Genomic DNA, 22,380 nt, shown 5'->3' on the forward strand with positions numbered 1-22,380 from the left:
TTCCCGTACATTTCATGGCCAGTAAAAAATTAAGTACAATTCCCGGTTTTCCAGGATTTCCTGGTTGGTAGACACCCTGAATTATGTTTAATGAAAATTAATAATTAATTATAAAACTAAACACTTAATTTAATAGTACAACAGTATAAATAAAACATTAAAACACTGCAGGCTATAGACGACGGCCCGGTGGTGCAGCGGGCGTGGTGCGGAGCAGCGGTAATGGACCCCTTTTGTACCTGATTTTTTTAGAAAACCGAACACGATAAAAGATTTTGGTGAATCAGATAGTTAAATTTGGTTATTTATCCACAACTTTGCCGCTGACGAAATTTCTCTGACCAAAAAATAAAAAATTTCCTCGCAATACAACTTTTTCATGTCTGAATCTGAAAAGCTAAACTACGTAAGTGTTAAACATATTTATAAATCAATTACTATTATAACTAATAATGTTATATTAACACCATCGTTATCCTCAGTATCATATCTACAAGTGTGCAAAATTTCAGAATTTTTTGTCAACTACTAATATTGTTTATGATCGTGTATTTGTCGCGGAGTTTTTAATGCGAACTGTGCTCGCGGATCTTTGATTCAGGCTGTAGGACGGATCAAGATGGCGGATTTGGCCACACTTTCAGTGCATTTGGTTAAACGCCGTGTCCTCTCTATTTTATTATGTGCTCGCTGGTATGGTACAGTTCAGGACTAAGTACCGACATCGGTTCAGTACAGCATTATTCTCCATAAAAATTTGGTTCGGTACAGCTTATTACTACCTCTACAGACGATCACCACCGTCTCGCGGCAGCCCCCTCATCACATAGCGATAAATTCACCAGTATTTCTACATTCAATGTCTCATTATCTTTAGAGTCTGCCTAAAAACAGTTATGATAGAGTTGCGAAATATATTATTAACTACCTTCATCATACTATTATGCAATAATTTGTAATTTATTGTCAACTAAAAATAGATGTACGTTGAACGTAGTGGTTTAAGTGTTTATCAATGAAGACCACCAAGAGAGGGAAATAAAGTACCCTAGGCTATATATTTATGGGGTTCAATTTTGGAGAGGGGTGGTTAGACAATTTCTGCTCCAGGGAGCTCCAATCCAAACCTGGCTCACCAATACAATGCCTTAATGTTGATTCAGGAACTTACCATGAATAGCTATACTGGGAAGGCGAACGAAATGCCTGTTGTAAAATGTAGTTACAGGCTTCCAGTACAAAGTATTCGACCTATTGTTTAATATAATGTTTAAAACAGGCCATACCAGTAAATAGGGATGTCGGGTCACTCGGGTTAGTTCACTTTCGTGTGATTGCGAGAGTGTGACTGACCTCCAATTACCAACCTAAATATCGTTTTTACGTGGTAAAGATAACCTCTTTAATTTATGTACAACTAAGGTTCCGCTGTTGTTAAAACTATGTGTTCTTAAATTTATTTTATATAGTCATCAGTTGAAAGATTTGTCATATAAAACAATCCAAATCTAAAATCTATATTTTATATCTTATGCTCTACATTTTCTTCAAAGCTCCGTTGCAAACGGCACTTACAAAACACCAACAATTTGACGAGATGATAAGTAGTTTTAAAACAAATGTGTAAATAAAATGTTCTTCCTACAAACTATGTGTATATTGCTATGTTTAAAAAGGTCAAGTAGCCAGTGAATGGTTAGGTAGTAGTTGACTAACCATACATTCCTCATTGTGAGTTATAGAAGCAAAATATTGCGTGAGTCTAGAAATCCGGAAGCAAACTTTGTGGATAAAAATTCCGGAAACAGAAAGGTCGACGAACTCACAAATAGTCACTTATAATTAAAATTTGTAAGATTTATAAATTTCTAAATTGTTAAGGGTTCTCTAAATGTACGTTAAAATTCAATGCAGAAAAACTAGTAAAACATTGTAAGATTATTTTATCACAGTGACTGCAATTTTTGAAGATTTTTATTAATTCATGTTTATATCAGTAAACCTTTAGTATCCTTTAGCTTTTTGTTACGTGGTCACTTTAATTTTAAATTAAATAATTGCGATTTTTGTAAAAAGATAAAGTTATGGTACATTAATGACAGCTGTGCGCTTTCAAACTAGAGATACAATGAAGACGGGTCGGCGAGCGCGTTGCGTACTGGCAAGTTAATCCCGAGCACGCGAACATTACCGAACTCACCCGAACTTGAATGGTAATGTAGATTGAGACTTGACACAGTGCCGCTATTGAGGGACCACCCAATTACGAGAAGGTGGCCCCATCCAAAAACGACTTGGCAAATATTGCCGTAAGGTGCTATATATATTTTGCGTAGCATATGTAATCTTTGGTAGAAGTCAAATATAGTTAAAGCCTTTATCTCACTAATGTTTGGCTGATCCCCATCTTTAGTAGTGTCAGTGTAATAATTGGTTTTTTAATACAATCCTGAGAAGAAAATTGCAAGAATGTTAACTGCGTACCGTACCGATTTTGTACTGAGAACCGGGGTACCTACAAAAGAATGTACTGTACCGACTTTAAATTTTCCCCTAGTCATTACAGATAACCTTCAAAACATTACTGCTAACACATCAAACCAACAAGTTAGTCATTATTGTTGTTGATTATCTTGTACATCTAAATACGTAGACCAAACACATAAAAATATATTTTCAATAAAGAAAATATTATATTCTTGAGTGTGCCAGATTGCATGAAAATATAATAATATATTTGGTTCTTACCAAAGTTAGTGAAGTATCGCCCCTGATAGCGTAGACGGTAAGAACCAAATATATTATTGAAGAAAGTATAGTAATAAACAACTTGTAAACAACAACAACAACACGCAAACGGCAACCAAAACATTGTCTTTTTCTCAAAAGATCTGGAAACAAAGTAAGTTTATGAAACTGACACCAGAAGAAATAAATGTTTCTGTTGTTTACAGTGGCAGGGTGTCTAGTTTATTTTCTTTTTGAAATTCAAGATTAATTCCAGACTTTTCAAGACTAATTCAAAAACTCTAAAACTGATATCCCTAAACTGAAAAGCAATGGGAGAACTATTTCAGACCCTGGACATATAGCAGAATCTCTGAATATATTCTTCAATAGCCTATCAGAAACAAATAACATTGCTCCACAGCAGAGTGTGTGTGGTCTGTGCACAATAGATTGTAATCTATATATTTAATACACAGTTGTAACACTGTTTTCTCAGTAATTACTGGACCGATCTACAATATTTATGTCTCAAATTAAAGGGGATAGTGTGTAGATTTGCCGAACTTCCTTAGAATTTACGTTTTTTCTAAGGGCTACGACCTACAGCCCTTTAAAGGTCGAGTCAATACAATTCTTATTGAAGAATATAATAAACAGTCTATAAATTATTCGTCAGCTGTTTAATGTTTGTCAGACATTTTTTATTATTTTTATAACCTCACTTTCAGTATGCAATTATTAAACTTGGAGTTTCTGTTTATAAACACACGATTTTGATCAAGGAAAGTGTATTTGTTAACTTATTTTTGAAATGTTTTAGTTTTCCTGCAAAGTGATCTGAAGGAAAGTGGTAATTGAGTTTAAGTTTGAGAATGGAATGTGAAATAATACCCATAGTAGGGAACGGAAACTTATTGTTTTGATCAATATAATTTATTCTCTACGGCCACCAGAATAATCATGGGGAAATCCGCTAGCAAGTTGTACATATAATTGCTAATGAGTGGGAAACATACAAACATTTTATAGTAGGTGGACCAGGGTGTCTACTACATTCTGGATAAAAAATTCATGGACAATTCCCGTACATTTAAGGACACTTTGCCGTAACCTTTGTCGGTGTCATTAGGCCTACCGAATAATTTTCCTGATTTGTCAAACTGTATTAATCTTGTTATTCACTGTAGTTGTACCAGAGAGAAAAGTAAATAATAATAGATCAGAGTTAAAAATTACAAAATAGAAATTTATTGAAAGTAAACAAACATAGGACTACCTATACTTTAGGTAAAGCTTTTTTAGTGTAGTAACAGAGAAACGCAATCATTGTCTCCTGCGATAGCGACAAATATCTCCATCCGTCACGTAAACTTCATAACATAGCTTATCCGATCCAGGCGGATTAATTTGGCATGATTCGCCCTGGCACAACGTTAGGTTCTCGACTACTTTTGAAAAAAAATCTTTAATGCATATTGTTATTCAATTCTTAGTACAAAATCAAGGTATGGTAAGCGGCTATTAATAAGCAATAAGCACAGGGTAAGATTATTGTATTTTCATTTGTAAAGTTAATATCGACACATAGCAATCATTAGTGGTTTATCTTATAGGCTCAATTACATTTTCTTAATATATTTTACAGCTCTTTCAAGAATCAAAATACCCAGGCCTAAACCTAATTATTTAGGAGGGCCTATATAAACTGAGTAACGAACAATGAGGTTATAATAGCAGCAAAGTTACTATCATCATTCTAGTTCACATAAGATTTTGATTGCTTAAAGCATACAACTCAATAAATAAATATATGGGAAACAAAAAACATTGAAACCTGAATAGCCAACAATATAAGACAAAGATACAGAAAATGCAATGACATAATTTGAAACCAAGCAGGCCTACATAGTGATAAAACATTAATGCAAACAACAATGCTTGTGGTTTTGTCAATTGAAAGATAAAATGTCCATAAAAAAGTGGTTAACTTACAAAATAAGACTGTAGATTATTTACATGTTTAATATGAAACCATAAACAGTTTTATGGCACTAGGCACTGGCCGCGGCAAATTGAATCTTCAAGCCGAAAGTACAAGCAAGAAGTGAAATTTAACAGCCATTATAAAGCTATTATTTTCACGATAAAATAGGTTTGGGATCTAATAATAATTACCCAAGTAATAAAAAAAGAACTTGTAAAGGAATAAAAGTGATACAACTTTTATGAGCTAGCTGCTGAGTCAACAGTTCTTGGAAGTACTTGACTTGACACTTGATTGTCGTGATAAAATATTAATGGGTTTGAGATTGTTAATGGGATTTTTATTGCATAATTACTCTAGTAATAAATTATGAAAATGTAAACAAACATCTGATAAACCTTTTATGTGCTCCTAACCAACTAGCGATCAATAAAATTATGGCCCATTAAAAATTTAAGGACATTGTCTGGCATTTAAGGACAATTCCTGTACATTTCATGGCCACTAAAAATTTAAGTACAATTCCCGGTTTTCCCGGATTTCCCGGTTGGTAGACACCCTGTGGACGAATCTTACTCAAGATCAGTGTTAGACGTTCAGTGGTACCAAACTTTACCTTCTCGAGATGGCGAGTACGCTGGGATACGTGGAACTACAATATATCAGTGAATTTTTTTTTCAAGTACACAGGGAAGTTGCTTGAGAAACTGTGACTTATCATTCGGTTCTGACGAAGAAGTATGTGACTTGATGTTTAATGGCAATGTTGACTCGGGTCATTATAGCGTTGTAAAACTTTATCATTAACCCCAGGGTGTGAAAAGTACAAAAAGAAAAAGAAAAGTTAATGATTAACGGGGCGTAACACACATACCGAACAAAAAAAAATGTAGAGAACCATCGAACTAAAAAGGTAAAGAGCAGTGTTGGTGTTAAATGTGCTCTGGAAGTCCATTAATATAAAGGTATATAAAGGTTAATGGAAGGTTATTAATAATATAAAATCTCTCAAAAGTAAAAAATCTGCAGGCTGGGACGGTATTCCTATCGATCTGATGAAAACTGTCTCTAATTTCATAGCTGAACCTTTATCTATAATTATTAATCAGTCTTTTAAAAAAAAAACTTTTCCAGACCATTTAAAATATGCAGAGCTCAAACCTCTCTTCAAGAAGGGCGAGAGACAAAATCCGGACAATTATCGACCAGTTTCCCTTTTACCATCATTTTCAAAAGTGTTTGAAAAATTAGCATCCAAACAAATCTCAAACTTTCTCGAGAATAACAATATTTTGGCTAATGAACAATTTGGTTTTAGAAAGCGCTTAAGCACAATGAGAGCTTTATCAGATTTTATTAGTGAGGTTTCATGGGCTTTGGATGGGTCACAGAGCACTATGGGAGTGTTTTGTGACCTATCCAAGGCATTTGACTGTGTCAACCATGATATACTTTTAAAAAAGCTAAAAATTTATAACTTTTCAAAAGAATCTGTTTTATGGTTGACTTCATACTTGACAAATCGATTTCAAAGAACAGTAATTTTTAAAAATAATGAAAAATCAATATCAGAATGGGAAAAAATTACAGTTGGTGTTCCCCAAGGGTCAATTTTCGGACCTTTACTCTTTATTTTATATATTAATGATTTGCCTAAAAATGTTTCCAACAACCTTGTTTTATATGCCGACGATACAACTGCAGTAGTCAAATCTAAAAATGATTTAGAACTATCTCTCAAAGTTAAACAAGCCCTATCGGAATTGGAACGGTGGTTCAATATTAACGGTTTAAAAATGAATCAAGATAAAACCCAATTGGTAAAGTTTTGTACTGCTCAGGCAAGAGAGTTTAGTGACCAAAATTTATGTGTTCAAGATGATGCAAAATTTCTCGGATTGTACGTAGACTCAAATTTAAATTGGAACAAAAGCATTGAAAATTTGATTAGTAGACTGAATTCAGCATGTTATCAAATGATATGTTTAAGAAACACAATTGACTTAAAAACTCGTTTGATGTTATATTATGCATACTTCTATTCAATTCTTCAGTATGGAATTGAATTCTGGGGCTTTGCATCAAACATTGATTTAATTTTTAAGATACAGAAAAGGTTTTTAAGAATAATGATATTTGCTCCTTGGAGAATTCATATTTTTAAAGAATTAGGGATAATGACTGTTCCGAGTTTAACCATTTTTAAAACACTTTTGATGGTGGAGGGAAATTTTGAAAAATTGTCTGGTGAAAATGTCAAGCATAAGTACGATACTAGGTTTAAATATAATTTTCAATATCCGCGGCACCGTCTTTCATTAGTAGAAAAAACTCCGACATACATGGGCAAAAAGTTTTTTAATAAATTGTCTCAAGAGCTCAAAAACAGAATACAGTCTAAGCATTTCAAGAGCAGCCTTACTAATTTTCTTTTAAGGAAAACATATTATAGTGTAGATGAGTTTTTATGTGATCAAGATGTGTAATTATTTGGTATTTTAAATGCAATGTTTAAGTTTATCTATTCTGTCTACAACAATTATTTCAATTTTCATAGCATTAGTTTATTTTATTATTTTATAACTCCTTAGTTTTAAGGTATTTGTATACTGTATTGACAATGTCACCTGTTTTATAGCATTGCTATATTTTGTAAACGTTATGTGGCAATAAAGATTTATTTATTTATTTAGTCCCTACAAAAAAATACCAACTCTTTTGAATTGGGGTCGTTAGATTAGATTTGTCACTACTTCAAATCTATGAATTTCGAGTCAGAACAGACTAACTGGGACACAAAAATGTTTTAGTTTTCCTGCAAAGTGATCTGAAGGAAAGTGGTAGGCCTAATTGAGTTTAAGTTTGAGTATGGAATGTGAAATAATACTCATAGCAGGGGACGGAAACTTATTGTTTTGATCAATATAATTTATTCTCTATAGCCACCAGAATATATCATAGGGAAATCCGCTTGCAAGTTGTACAGATAATTGCTTATGATTGGTAAACATAGAAACATTTTATCGTAAGTGATTAATCTTACTCAAGATCAGTGTTCGACGTCCAAATTTTACCTCCTCGAGATGGCGAGTACGCTGGGATATTTGGAACTACAATTTATCAGTGAACTATACCCTAACTATATTTGTTCGAGTAGGCCTACACAGGGAAGTTGCTTGAGAAACTGTGACTTACGATTTCGGTTCTGGCGAAGAAGTATCTGACTTGATGTTTAATGGCAATGTTGACTCGGGTCATCATAGCGTTATAAAAGTTTATCATTAACCCCAGGATGTGAAAAGTACAAAAAGAAAAAGAAAAGATAATCATTAACCGGGCGTAAAGAGACATACAGAACGAAAAAAAAAATATGTAGAGAACCATCGAACTAAAAAGGTAAAGAGCAGTGATGGTGTTAAATGTGCTCTGGAAGTCCCTTCTACAAAATACCAATTTTTTAAATTAGGGTCGTTAGATTGGATTTGTCAGTACTGCAAATCTATGAATTTTGAGTCAGAACAGACTAACTGGGACACAAATATTTTTTTCCTTATGTTGTCACAAGGGGAAGGTAAAATGAACTCCTTATCAACATTTTGAGTTTATGAAAAATCTTATCAACAGCGACTATAAAAAAAGTATTAAGGGTCAAAAGAGACAAAAACTATTTGAATAAAATATAATACAAATCTGCATTTGAAATGGCCAGTTCTAAGTCTCACTTGAATCAACTTCTTTCTGGTAGTGGTAGTCTACATAGTTTTAAAATCCACGACTCCTTTTCCATCAAATTGGAAGATTCGTGAAATGCAACCAACTGCTGATGCGTGATTTACATGTAGGCTAAGTGACTATCTTTATTCCATACAACAAATGTAATGAAAAAAAAAACGACGAATATAGGAATATACTTGAGCAAATGATCTAAATAGCATAAATAGCTGCTTATTAGGTTATCAGCATAACCCAGTTCGTATACTATTTATTTTCCAAATGAAACTCGAATTAATATAAAACATTCGTTTCGTTAAAATAATATATCGGTTTGATTAACATAAAATGGTTTGTACAGGCAAACTATCAGTTTTATTTCATGTAAAAAATTAAACAACCCCTAAATAAAATACAAAGATAAACAGTATTTGTTAATTATTATTTCTTTTATTGCTGACAATATTCCCGTTGCGGAGCACGGGCGGTTAACTAGTAATTTAAAAAAAGCAACAATCCAACATTCTCTAAATTTAAACCAATTAGTGAAAAAGATCTAGAAAAAATAATTGACAGCCTAAAAAATAAATACAGTAGTGGATATGACGAAATACCTCCAATACTTATTAAAAGAGCTAAGCAACAACTGATCAAACCAATTGCACATGTCATTAATGCCTCTTTCCTCCATGGAAGTTATCCTGAGAAGCTGAAAATCTCAAAATTAAAGCCTATTTACAAGAAAGGAAATAAAGCGAATCTTCTTAATTACCGGCCGGTGGCGATCCTTCCATCAATATATAAAATATTCGAAAAAGTAGCATATAAACAGTTAGAGTCATTTCTAGAAACAAACGATATTTTAAAGCCTGAACAACATGGCTTTCAAACAGGAAAGTCTGTATTAACAGCAGCGACTGATTTGATTGAGTCAGTTATTGATTCAGTAGATAATCATGAAAAAGCAATTGGAATTTTTATAGATTTGAGTAAAGCGTTTGACTCTGTTTCCCACCCAATTTTATTAGACAAGCTGCATAGAACAGGTATTAAAGATAGAGCTTTTGATTGGATAAAATAATATTTCACTAATAGGAAACAGTTTGTCCAAATCGTAAACCTTTCTAATAACTTCAAACATTATTACAACTCTCAAGTTTTAGAAATTAAAAATGGCATACCACAGGGATCAATACTCTCAACTTTGTTTTTCAACTGTTATTTGGCAGACATACCAACACCGACTGGCACAAGTAAATTAGTTCTATATGCTGATGATGCCACTTTAAAAATATCAGATAAAACTTTTAGTGAGACAAAACTATCAGTTAAGAATAATATGACCACTTTGTCTAGTTACTTCACTCAGAATAATTTAGCAATAAATAAAGAAAAAACAATTTTCATCAATTTTAAAACCCCACAGGCTGCAAAATATCCATCTGATAGTCTAAATATCGGAACAAATCAAGTAATTAGTAAAACAAACAAAACTAAATTTTTAGGTCTAACAATAGATCAAAATCTAAACTGGAACTCCCATGTACAAGAATTAATTGCTAAAATATCTTCAGGTGTCTTTACCCTTAGCAGATTGCAGTATTTCTGTGAAACTGAAACCTTAAAACTAGTTTATTTTTCATATACATTCAATAATATCTTATGGCATCTCCTTATATGGTTGTACAAGCTTAAATAATATGTATACAATTCTTAAATATCAAAAAAAGGCGGTGAGGCGTATATTGAAACTTCCACGAAAAACACATGTAAAAGAATATTTTATTTCACTTAAAATAATGACAGTCTAAGGGATGTATATATATCAAACTATCATCCACTTCAAGGAAAGGGAACATACTCTAAAACCATTAGGAACAATTAGGTACCATTAGGTACTCATGAATATAATACTAGAAATAGGAACAATATTGCAATACCCATAAATAATTTGGAACTATTTAAAAGGAAACCTACTTATGCTGGAGCATTATTTTTTTCCAAATTACCATTAACCTTAAGACAAGAGCCGAATCCAAGAATATTAAAAAGGAAACTTAAAGATTTTATAACGACTAAAGCATTGTATAATATTACAAGAATTTCTTGACCCAGAGTTTAATTCAAAACCTTCTGGGACTTGAAGGGCTTTTGGATGTTTAGAATATTTTACCGCTTTCTTATTTTATTTATGATTGTTACTTGTTTTGTTGAGAATCTATTGTAATAGTATATATAGCCTTCTTTTTATGGTAAACAAAATGGTAGAAATAAGTTAGAAAACAGTTTTAAGTTATAATAAAGAATCACTTTTTGACACTGTTCAATGTACTGTAAATATGTACTAAAAGAATAAAGATTGTTTGAAATGAAATTAAATGAAATTTCAGATTTTTCAAGACTAGTTTTTTCAACAATTAGTGAGTATGATTTTTCGGTATCAATTCTCGATTCTTGATACCGATACCAATTTTAATAGTTTAACAAAATGTTCTACATAATTTGGTTGTATTACACCTTAATCTCATAAAGTATTATTAAGATAATGTGTTGTTTTCAAGTAGACTACAGTAAAGACAAAATGCAGCAATAAAAATTCTAACTAGCCAATAGGGGTTTTCTTATGATGAAATCATCCACGGCCCGGGGTGTAGATATCATTATTAACTGCTGCGGTGAAATTATGAACATTTTCAACGGCCATGTAGACATAATCATTCACTCCCGCAATTACGGAAACATCATCGACATCGTCCGCGATCACGGCAAAATCATGAAAATTTCCTGCGGCCGTGTAGACGTCGTCATCGTCTCCCGCGGTCACCGAAACGTCATCGTCCGCCATCGCGATAAAATTATGATCGTTTCCCACGGCCGTGAAGACATCACCATTGGCTCCCAAGGTAACGGAAACGTCATTGTCATCTCCCGCGGTCACGGAAACGACATCGTTGTCGTCTGTGATTGTGGCAAAATGATGATCATTTCCCGCGGCTGTGTTAACATCACCATCGTCTCCCGTGGTCATGGAAACGTCATCGTTATCGTCCACGATCGCAGCAAAATTGTGGACATCTCTTGCGACCGTGTAGACATCATCATCATCTTTCGCTGTCACGTAAACGTGATCGTCATCTTGCGTAACTTCGGCAAAATCATGAAAATTCCCGACTTTGATATCAAAATCAATAGTAAATCCCGACTTTTCAAGACCATTTTTAAATTCAATACATCGTCTCCCGTGGTCACGGAAACGTCATTATGATGAACGTCATTCGATTGACGTTCATCATAATTCATCACTCATTTTGCCGTTATCGTCCACGATCGCGGCAAAATCGTGGACATTTCTTGCGACCGTGTAGAAATTAGGGGTGGGCGAGTACTCGACCTTCGAGTAATTACTCGAGTTTTTTCAAATACTCGACCTCGAGTCGAGTAGTTATAAATAGTGCCACTTCACGATTTTCTACACCCAGATTTAATAAATTATATTTTGTTTTGTGTTGATGCCGTATTTAATCCCCATTCCTACAAAAAACAACTATCTAACCTCATATAGGTTAGACCAGCGTAAACCAAATGTTCAACAAACAACCATCGTCATTCGGCAGAGCTAGCAAGAGGACTACTAACAGACTTTCACTTTCCTACAACAGTCAACAATACGTCTCGATAACGATACAGTAAGTTGAAATAAAGCATTGAGTGAATCTATCGAATTGCAATAGTTGATAGTCAACAAGGGAGTCTCGTGACTAGTATAACAGTGACAGACGATTCTTGAAGATATTATTAAGTACAGTATCAGATTTAGTTTGAACTGCCATAAAAATATTTTATACCAAAATATAGAAACAACAAAATATTTTATACCAAAGGAAAATATAGAAATACGACAAATAAAAATAACCTGTTGTAGCATAATATTTTTTCACATTAATCGGTATTGGTGTTTGGTTTTACAAACCGATAAGTTACTGCAAGGAACATCGATGCATCTGAATGACGCAATCTCATTGGGTCTTGGCAGAAAGAAAATATCAGTTCCACTTTAAACATCAGTGTTGCCAGATGGACGATAATTGTTGTACTTTTGCAACTGTGGTATTGGCGTAAACAAACTATAAGTATAATTTATTTTCTAATCAGTTTACATAAACATGATTAAAATTAGTCAAACTATTATTTTTTTAACGAAATAAAAGCTATAGCAATTTTATGGTAATTTTACCGACATTCACGATAATGGTGTAATGATAAATATGGCAACGTCAGACCTGCAAAACAGCTGTTTGATGGGAAAACAAAGCAGAAGCAGAATGAGCAGACTGACTAGTGAGCAGTGAACAGTGACTAGGGAGAGGGAAGAGGGAGAGAGAGAGAGAAAGAGAGCAGATAAGGTGACAGCTGGCGTGTAACAACAAAACAATGGATTGGAGTGATTGAAGTTATGTCAATGTCACTTTTGAATGTTTTTACTTTGAAGTGAATTTGTAACTTAATATAAAATTGATTTTGTTAGTGGAAGTTTAATAGAAAGTAAAATAAACATATTCTGTTTGTGATTTTGATTGTGCAATTTTCAATCTGGTGGCAGAAACATGACAACGACAGGTTGAATTGTAACTTAACCTAGAAAATGTGAGTTTATAAAGAAAGGCCAAATAGACTATACCGGGCTACAGTGAAATGTGTTTTATTTTAAATTAAGTGTTTAATGTAGGATTTTATTTTGAGATAATAGGCCTACAATGTTTTTGTTTGATATTTTCAGTCTGTCAGAGACGAAAGACTTGATCATTTTTATAAATGTACTGAGTGAAGAGGATAGCCCTAGTAAGCTACCCATAACCTTCAAACTTAAGACAGATTAAGTGCTTATCTAAGTGATTATTTTAAACTACCTAATTGCATATTGATGTTTTTAACTTGTGATACAATATGTAATTTGATATTAGTTTTCTGTTTTATAAATAACTTTATTTTTATAAATTCTGTTTCTTATTTGAATTGGAATTATTTTTAAAGTTACCTTATTAAGTTAGTTAGTTAGGTTAGGTTGATTATCATGTTAGTGAGGAGGAATTAAAGGCAAGAAAAATAAAACACACAATAACAAGTGATGTGTAGGCCTAAATAATTTAATGCTGCAGCCATTAAGTAGTCTAGGCCAATTTTTTTACTAGGCCTAAGGTAGGAGGTACTAATAATTAGTAACCATATAACTTAGAAAATTTGGTATAATTACTTAAACTACCTATTTAGGCCTGGGCTAGGATGAAATTTGTTTCAGCAAAATGCTGCGAGCTCTCTGCAAAGACAAAAACTAAGATAACTGTAGAAAAAATATTATTCAATAACTTAAGCATTTAAAACAAAAAGTTCCAGTAGGCTAATATTACATTTGTTTGAACATTACATCTTTCAATTTTATTTGTAGACAATTTGCCATAGGCCTAGCCTGCAAAACAATGTAAACCTAGCATTTTTAACTTGTGAATAGCAAGAAGCTAAAAATACTACCGCAGCTTAAACCCTGGGCCTAGGCCTACTTAACACGCAACTACTCGACTCGACTCGATACTCGAGTTTTTACTCAAATACTCGACTCGAATTGAAAAATCACTACTCGCCCACCCCTAGTAGACATCATCATCGTCTTTCGCTGTCACGTAAACGTGATTGTCGTCTTGTGTTATTTCGGCAAAATCATGAAAATTCCCGACTTTGATATCAAAATCGATAGTAAATCCAGACTTTTCAAGACCATTTTTAAATTCAATACTAATTCCCGACATTCCCATTTTTCCTGACTACTAGCACAGAAAACGTACTACTATAACCCAGAATGCCAACCCCATGGTAAAAAGCATTAAGCGGTTTGAGAGAGCTTTGCCTGTCAATCCGTAGGCAGCGCCACCAGCGTTGCTATGCTATTGCATGGCAACGCTGGTGGCGCTGCCTACGGATTGACAGGCAAAGCTCTCTCAAACCGCTTAATGCTTTTTACCATGCGGTTGGCATTCTGGGTTATAGTAGTACGTTTTCTGTGCTACTAGACACCCTGAGTGGTATAGATCCAGTCCAAATCGGACTGAAATTGACTGAGTTAAAAGAAAATTATGTAACCGTTGTGGAGCTTAGTCTCCACAACACAACAACCATTCAAATGTCCCGCCTAACTAGCACTCGCAAGTCCAGGACCACTCGCGCATGTGCAGCGAGCAGGTGGGTAAAGTGAGTCAAAGAACGGGCTGTCTGGTGTCTACGTGTCCAACCGATAGACAATAAACACAGGTGGACAGAGGCTTACAACAATCTCGAAAAAGCCAGGGAAACCCGAAGAAATCAATACAATAAGGGACGTCAACCAGTTGATTACAAAGTAGGTGATTGGGTGATGTATCGATTAAATCATCAAAGCAACGCAGTGAACAAAATAAATGCTAAACTTTTGCCAGTTTGGTCCGAACCCCTAATAATTCAAGCATTCACTTCACCAGTCACTGTAATTTTAGTTGACCCCAAGTCAGGCAAAACAGTTAGGAGAGCTCACGTCTCACAGTTAAAAGCCTTTTTTCATCCCAAAAATTGACACCAGACCAAAACAAACAAAAAACCAGAGTATACACCAGGAAAACCGCACACAGGCCAAGTGATAATAGGATTAGTTAAATGTAGTACCACACCCTCACACCACACTCAACACCTGTCGCCGGCCTCCACACTGGCGAGGCGCACTGAGTCTAAGGTGTCATTTCTCTGAGGTGCCGCCTACAGTAGCGGCCGCCAGTGTGTCGCTCACCTCGGCAGTCTCACACTTACACTTACACCTACACGCCAACCTCCAAACACAGTCACAGGTTAGCTAATTTTTTATATTTTTTGGAATTTGCGGTCGAGCCATAACCTTTATTTTAATTTTTTTAAATTTCAACAGCTCGAACCTGCAAACTGTGACTTGTGGATGGAGGAAGGCAAGCGTACGCACACACTTTCACACAATACACTCACACAACACTACACCAGTTACCGGATAAACATTAAGTGTAAGTATGTTTCATGTTTCCAGATAATTGTGATATATATATTTATTTATTACTATTTGTTGATGTTATACGTTATATTTATTTGCTTGTGTTCAACAGCTGATTTTTTTTTTTACTGTACCAACGTGACACCCCAACCATGGAGGTCACCTTTCTTCCTCTTTGCTGCTGGGGGGAGGGGGGAGATCTTGTGGAGCTTAGTCTCCACAACACAACAACCATTCAAATGTCCCGCCTAACTAGCACTCGCAAGTCCAGGACCGATCGCGCATGCGCAGCGAGCAGGTGGGTAAAGTGAGTCAAAGAACGGGCTGTCTGGTGTCCTGTTCCAGGAGTGAGGATGCAGGGCTAAGTTGGTGGGAAATGGGGGAGGCCCCCCTTCAGGTATTGTGTCGTAGAGTAGTAATATTTAATTAATAATTAATTTCAGATCATGTAGACCAAATTTCGAATTCATATATTCCGTCATAATTTACTTGGTATTTATTCAAATGTTAGTTCACGTTATGTCCAGCTGACTTATATATGAAATATTCCATATGTTGAACGATTAAGATATTTCTGTATTATAAATGCTTTAATTAATCAAATAATCATCAAAGCTGGCTCTTAGGGCCTGTGAATTGTGGTAAATTGTCTCCTCTGTTTAAAATAATGTGTCCATTTATCGTTTCCAACATGAACGATTTGGTTAGGATCATAAATCACATGACCAAATCACCAATGTGTGCGTCAAAGTATGCCACACCATCTGCACAACCATTAATGCATCGACGCTTGACACCCCAGAGCGTGTCATTATCATCAATGCATCGATGTTTTTCTCTGGGAGGGTTAATATCATATAAAATTTGAGTTATTTGTACTGAAATTATTACAGTCCAATTTAATTTTTACAAGAACAAATTTTTACAATGTTTTCAACATAATAGCCTACTGTAGTAATTTACTAAACAGCGCTCAGCGACAAACCATACCTATATTCATAATATATATTGTTTGCAAGCAATGTGTCTGTCTCTACCTGTGATATCTGCTGAGCTACAGATGTGGTCTTGTTCATGTTGAACTTGTCCTTACACAGGTGTATGTGGGTGTAGAGAGTCATTCCTTTACACATACTTGTCACAATGGCCAGTCGCGGAGGCTTCATACAAGCTCCCATGAACAACACTACATTCTCGTGCCTTGTCTTGCGGAATATGGCAACCTACATCAACAAATTACAAGTGAAACTTGTATAATTGATGATCCCAGCTACAATAAGACAACTCAATAATATCGAATTTATCATTATTAGAACATCTACATAGCAAATTTAACCTCTACTTAACAAATTTCTGCGACTTTCCCTCGATATAACAAACCCCCCTCCCCACATTATTGTTTTTTTTTAAATCACAATTTATTGATGAAAATGAAATGGAAAGGTGACGTAAACGCTTGCGGTAACATTCGTCTGCTCAGTTTTACACATCTGTCTGCTGTGCTCCACAACTGATTTCATTCACTGAGGACTGATGACATCGTTATGCTTAGTAAACTGATTGGGTGATAAGCAACTATGGTGATTTGTTAAAATTTTTGGATGAAGAGAAACATTGTTATCTTTATATTGATTTTACAAGTGTTTTTATTATCTTTAATTAGACTATGATTATACACTTTTATGATGACTTATCTAACGTTTGCATTGTTTTCAATATGATTTGTTTCAACTATGGCAACAAAAATGCTATAGTTTATTATTGACATTCCTCTTTTGTCTTTTGTGTAAAGACAGTACGGTAGACGCGCGGTAGCCTATCGGCCTATCATGAGCAGAAGCTTACAAAACTCATCACTGTTTTGTTTTGTTCTTTACATGATTTATTGCTATGTAGTGTTTGGCTAGAATTTAGGTGGGTTAGGGCACAGAGAATATGTGATTAAACGTTACAGTTTGTAAACTGAACCAAGGTCAGACTTGAAATGTCATGATTGCGCAATATTAATGACTGTGTAATATTGTATTTTGTTGATAAGAAATGTAAATTGTGACATTATTGGAAATTTTTATTTACACAGTATTACAGTGTTTTTATGGGTTTGTCAGTTTTTTATACCATGTTGGATTAACTGTGATTTTCACTGTCCTTAGTCTCCCTCTACCTTATTACTAGTGATGTGTCAAAACCGAATCTCAAAACCATCAAAACTTGGGAAAAGTTTCGGTTTCGAGATTCGATCACCGAGTTTCGAGATTCAAAAGTTTCGAAATTGAAGATTTTGGCAGTTTTATTCTTGAATCTACTGACATTTTTTGTATCATTATTGTTATTTTTAACACTGTTTCCACACTAGCTGGTAGCTATAGAGCAAACACAGTAAATTGTATTCTGAACTTAGAAAGGCATCTTAAATACTATAACTGGAACGACTCAGTTTCATAACGATATATTAGCCACTAAATGTTCTAATTAGTCTAATATTCATGTTTATGTTGGTGTCAGGAGTTTAATTTATTTTAATTTCAGGAAAAAAAATATGTTGGTATGGGTTTATTAGTTACATATTTATGTTATATGCAGAACGTTTTGTGTAGTTACTTGATATTCAAAAATGTTAAAATAAATGATTAACATATGTTTTTGAATGCAGCAAATACAGGTCATTTCTTGAAGCTTCAAAAAATCATTTATTAAAATTTTAGGGATGGGTTGGTTTAACCAGTTTTTTTTTTAGCAAAAATCTGCAACTGAGAATTAATGGAAAATTATGGTTTCGGTTTATTGGTTGATATGCAATGAATTTGCCAAGATCGTGGGAGACAATAACAACTCTTTGCAAATGCAGGGATCATACAAGATTTTTCCAATTGCTCACGAATATGTCACAATTGCGGAACACTGTGATAATATCCTTGCAATCAGGTTGGGTTTTGTTCTGTTACTTTTCAATAATTTAAATTGGTCATACAGTTTAAATACAGTAACTAGATGATAGCTATTTTTTAACTGATAAAACAATTTTGGGTTAACAAAGATGTAACAATAAATGTCAACTACTATAAGTCAACAACTATAAGTCTAATTTAGTTACAAAACAAAACAATGTAAATTTAACAACAGTTCTAATACTTCAGCAGAATGGGTTTATGTGTTTGTGTACTCCTAACCGTTGGAAATTGGATCAAACACAATTACAGAAAATAATAGTTACCAAATACGAATAAAAGTAGCCCACCTCAAGTTTGAAGGCTTCAAAGGTCTTGTCGTCGTCCATGTAGTTCATGTTGAGCACCTTGATAGCCACATCTCCGTGCCAGTTACCCCGGTACACGGTGCCAAAGTGACCCGTACCAATGGCCTCCCCCATTTTCAGCTCGTCAAATGGTATGTCCCACTCTCTCATTGAAAGCTGCAATCATAAAACCAAATTTAAGTAAAAAGATAGTCCATGGATTAGAGCAGTCACATACTGTTGACAAGATGAAAAGTAAAAGACCGATTCTTTGTTGATGTCTAACTTTCTAATGATGAGTGCGGATTTAGGTCAAAACAATATAAATTTAGTAGAATTTGATGTGTTTAATTAGTTGTAATTTCTTAACTAAGATATTTTAGTTTAGTAAATTGATAACTTTTTTATAAATTAATAACATACCAAGGTTATTTATTTTACAACAGTACATTAGAATTTGCATAACAAATTTTATCGGTTTACAAACCAGTTTATTGCAGGATTTTATTGGGGGTTTTTCAAAATTTTTAATTGCCTGGTTCCATACAAATTTAAGGACCGTTCACATATGTTTTTCCTGTCAACAAAATTAGAGTACAATTCCCAGTTTTCCCTGTTTCAAGGTCGGTCGGGCACCCTGCATTTTCGTTATAAAATCCGAGGCAAAAGGAAAAGTGTGGCATAATCGCTCAGCTCAAAAATAAAATTGTATTGACAAACAAATTGTTCAGTGTTAACAGAGTAAATAAAAGTAAGTAAGTATTGTAGCATTTATGTAATGTATAGTTAGGACCAACTCAAGCCACTTACACTGTTCTGTCTAGGCCAGCCCCTGTTGTCGACATTTTCACTGTCAGACACCTGACTGTCCTGACTGTCAACTCTGACTGGGGTGTGTTCAGAGTCCGTGCTCACACTGCCTGACACTGTCCTGTCAGAGTCCTACATCAACAACACTTGATTACTCCACTAGTTTTCTATTCCTCACATTGTAAATGTTGTATTTTCATTTATAAACAAAACATGTTACAGTATTTTTCTTTTTTATTTATTTATTGAGCGGAGCGAGCGAAGCTCTTTGGGATCAACTTCAATGCAAACAATATAACACCATCACTCAATAACGGCTGAACACATTTCAGCCAAATTTAACAAGATTACTTAGACTAATAGTGAGATGGTTTGTAAACAAACAAATTTCAATTAGATAACAGCTAATGCAATTTAAAAAGAACTTAAAATTTCCAATTTTTAACATTAGGATTATGGGACTAAAGTAGCCATGACAGTTTTATGAATTGACAAGAAAAATGTAAACACAAGAATCATAAGGTATTTCTGAACTTATAATTAAACTAGGGATGGACGGGTCCCGAAATTTCGGGAATTTTTCGGGAAAAAAATATTCCCGATTATCGGGACGGGATTACATTTGACTCGGGAATTTTTTGGGACGGGATTTGGTCCGATCGACGGCGATTTTTCCGCTTCGCGGGTTCCGATAACGCCGTTATTGCGAGCGATAGGTCCGCGAACGCAGGAGACGAAGTCATTTCGACGATTACGCCGTGACCGCGGAGTCATAACGACGATCGCGCCGTGGCCGTGATTATTGGACCGACGATTGCACCGAGATCGCGAGTCATAACGACGATCGGGCTGTGACCGCCTACGAGTCATACCGACGATCGCGCCGATACCGCGAGTCATACCGACGATAATGCCGTGACCGCGAGTCATACCGACGATAATGCCGTGACCGCGAGTCATACCGACGATAACCCCGTGACCGCGGAGTCATACCGACGATCGCGTTGTGACTGCGAGTCATACCGACGATCGCGCCGTGACCGCGGAGTCATGCTGACGATCGAGCCGTGATCGCGAGTCATACCGACGATAATGCCGTGACCGCGAGTTATACCAACGATAACCCCGTGACCACGGAGTCATACAGACGATCGCGCCGTGACCGTGAGTCATGATGACGATCGCGCCGTGATCGCGAGTCATACCGACGATAATGCCGTGACCGCGAGTCATACCAACGATAACCCCGTGACCACGGAGTCATACAGACGATCGCGCCGTGACCGCGAGTCATGACGACGATCGCGCCGTGACCGCGGAGTCATGTTGACGATCGAGCCGTGATCGCGAGTCATACCGACGATAATGCCGTGACCGCGAGTCATACCAACGATAACCCCGTGACCACGGAGTCATACAGACAATCGCGCCGTGACCGCGAGTCATGACGACGATCGCGCCGTGACCGCGGAGTCATGATGACGATCGAGCCGTGATCGCAAGTCATACCGACGATAATGCCGTGACCGCGAGTCATACCAACAATAACCCCGTGACCGCGGAATCATACCGACGGTCTCGCCGTGACCGCGAGTCATACCAACGATCGCGCCGTGACCGCGAGTCATGACGGTGATCGCGCCGTGACCGCTAGTCATGACGGCGATCGCGCCGTGACCGCTAGTCATGACGACGATTGCGCCGTGACCGTGAGTCATACAGACCATCACCCCGTGACCCGCGAGTCACAAGTTTCTATAGGTACATGTAAATTGTTACACATTTTTTTGTTTTTATAGATCAGTGCCACAAATGGTTAAAATTGATTCCGTATGTCTTTTTTGGTAACTACAATACAGTACTTTCTTTTTATGTACAGAAAAAAATCCCGTCCCGTCCCGTCCCGAAAATCGGGAAGGAAATAAAAATCCCGTCCCGTCCCGTCCCGAACTAAAAATTCAATCCCGTCCATCCCTAAATTAAACTTAAAATTAACTTACTTAAAAATAAAGAATGTCTACCTGGATAAAATTGAACAGTCTTACTTAATTTATTAAATACAGTATTTTCCACTCGCCAATCGCGGGAGTAGCTGTCACCAGACATTATTAGAAGATGGCGGTCGCTGAGGCTACTATTGGTTACGTAGCATTAGCCACTAGATGCCACCCCCTCCCGAATGTTGCAAAGCTTCTAATGACGGCGGTGATTATATGTGCCCCTAGAGGGGAGGTAACTGTCCGGTGTTGGAACCGGCACTTCAGGTAAGGCCACAGTTATGGACGACTGGGATCGCCAGCCCTTAGAGGAGCCCCCCTAACATCCAGGACATCCCTCCATCCAGGATGGTGGGGTGTTTAGCTCTCAGAGTGTAATTCTCTCACCTACCTGTGGCTGTGGTTCTACGGGCCTGCCCTGCCTGTTGTGTACGACCGACATTTTGTGAGGCATATCCTCGGCTCTGGTACCTGGGAGGTGAAAGACGGGCAACCACTAAGTACCCAATGGGGAGGTAACTGTCCGGTGTTGGAATCGGCATTTCAAGTAGGCCATAGTCATGGACGTCTGGTAAGCGCCAGCCCCTTAGGGGGAGCCTCCAGTGACATTCCTCCATTCAGGTTGGTGGGGTGTTTAGCTCTCGGAGAGGTGGAAGTGCGCCATCAATCTCCCATCTACCTGTGACTATGGTTCTATGGGCTTCGGCCTGCTTGTTCTGTGCGACCAGCATTCTGTGTGGCAAATCCTCGACTTTGGAAGTAGCCTTTCCTGGAGGTGAAATCGGGCAAGTACCCGTAAGCTCACGGGGACACTCTAGGGGAACGCAACTTTCCGCAGTGTGAGGGCAACGGCTGGGCGCACTCCATCAGCCAA

The 22,380-nt window shown here is 36.2% G+C and overlaps 1 protein-coding gene across 2 annotated transcripts in view; it reads right to left on the reverse strand.

Moving 5' to 3' along the window:
- The window catches only part of LOC128982900 (kinase suppressor of Ras 2), a 149,311-nt gene that overhangs the window by 44,620 nt on the left and 82,311 nt on the right, over nt 1–22,380 (reverse strand). For both annotated transcript variants that reach the window (XM_054401958.1, XM_054401957.1), the window contains exons 11-13: nt 19,510–19,641; nt 18,703–18,876; nt 16,502–16,687 (exon numbers count right to left, since the gene is read on the reverse strand). In XM_054401958.1, the coding sequence (XP_054257933.1) occupies nt 16,502–16,687; nt 18,703–18,876; nt 19,510–19,641 (492 nt within the window). The remainder of the gene's footprint in view (nt 1–16,501; nt 16,688–18,702; nt 18,877–19,509; nt 19,642–22,380) is intronic.

This window comes from Macrosteles quadrilineatus, unplaced genomic scaffold (genome assembly GCF_028750875.1).
Source record: "Macrosteles quadrilineatus isolate MER2022 unplaced genomic scaffold, UCM_ALF_1.0 Scaffold_1__1_contigs__length_201487025, whole genome shotgun sequence".
NCBI lineage: Eukaryota > Metazoa > Arthropoda > Insecta > Hemiptera > Cicadellidae > Macrosteles > Macrosteles quadrilineatus.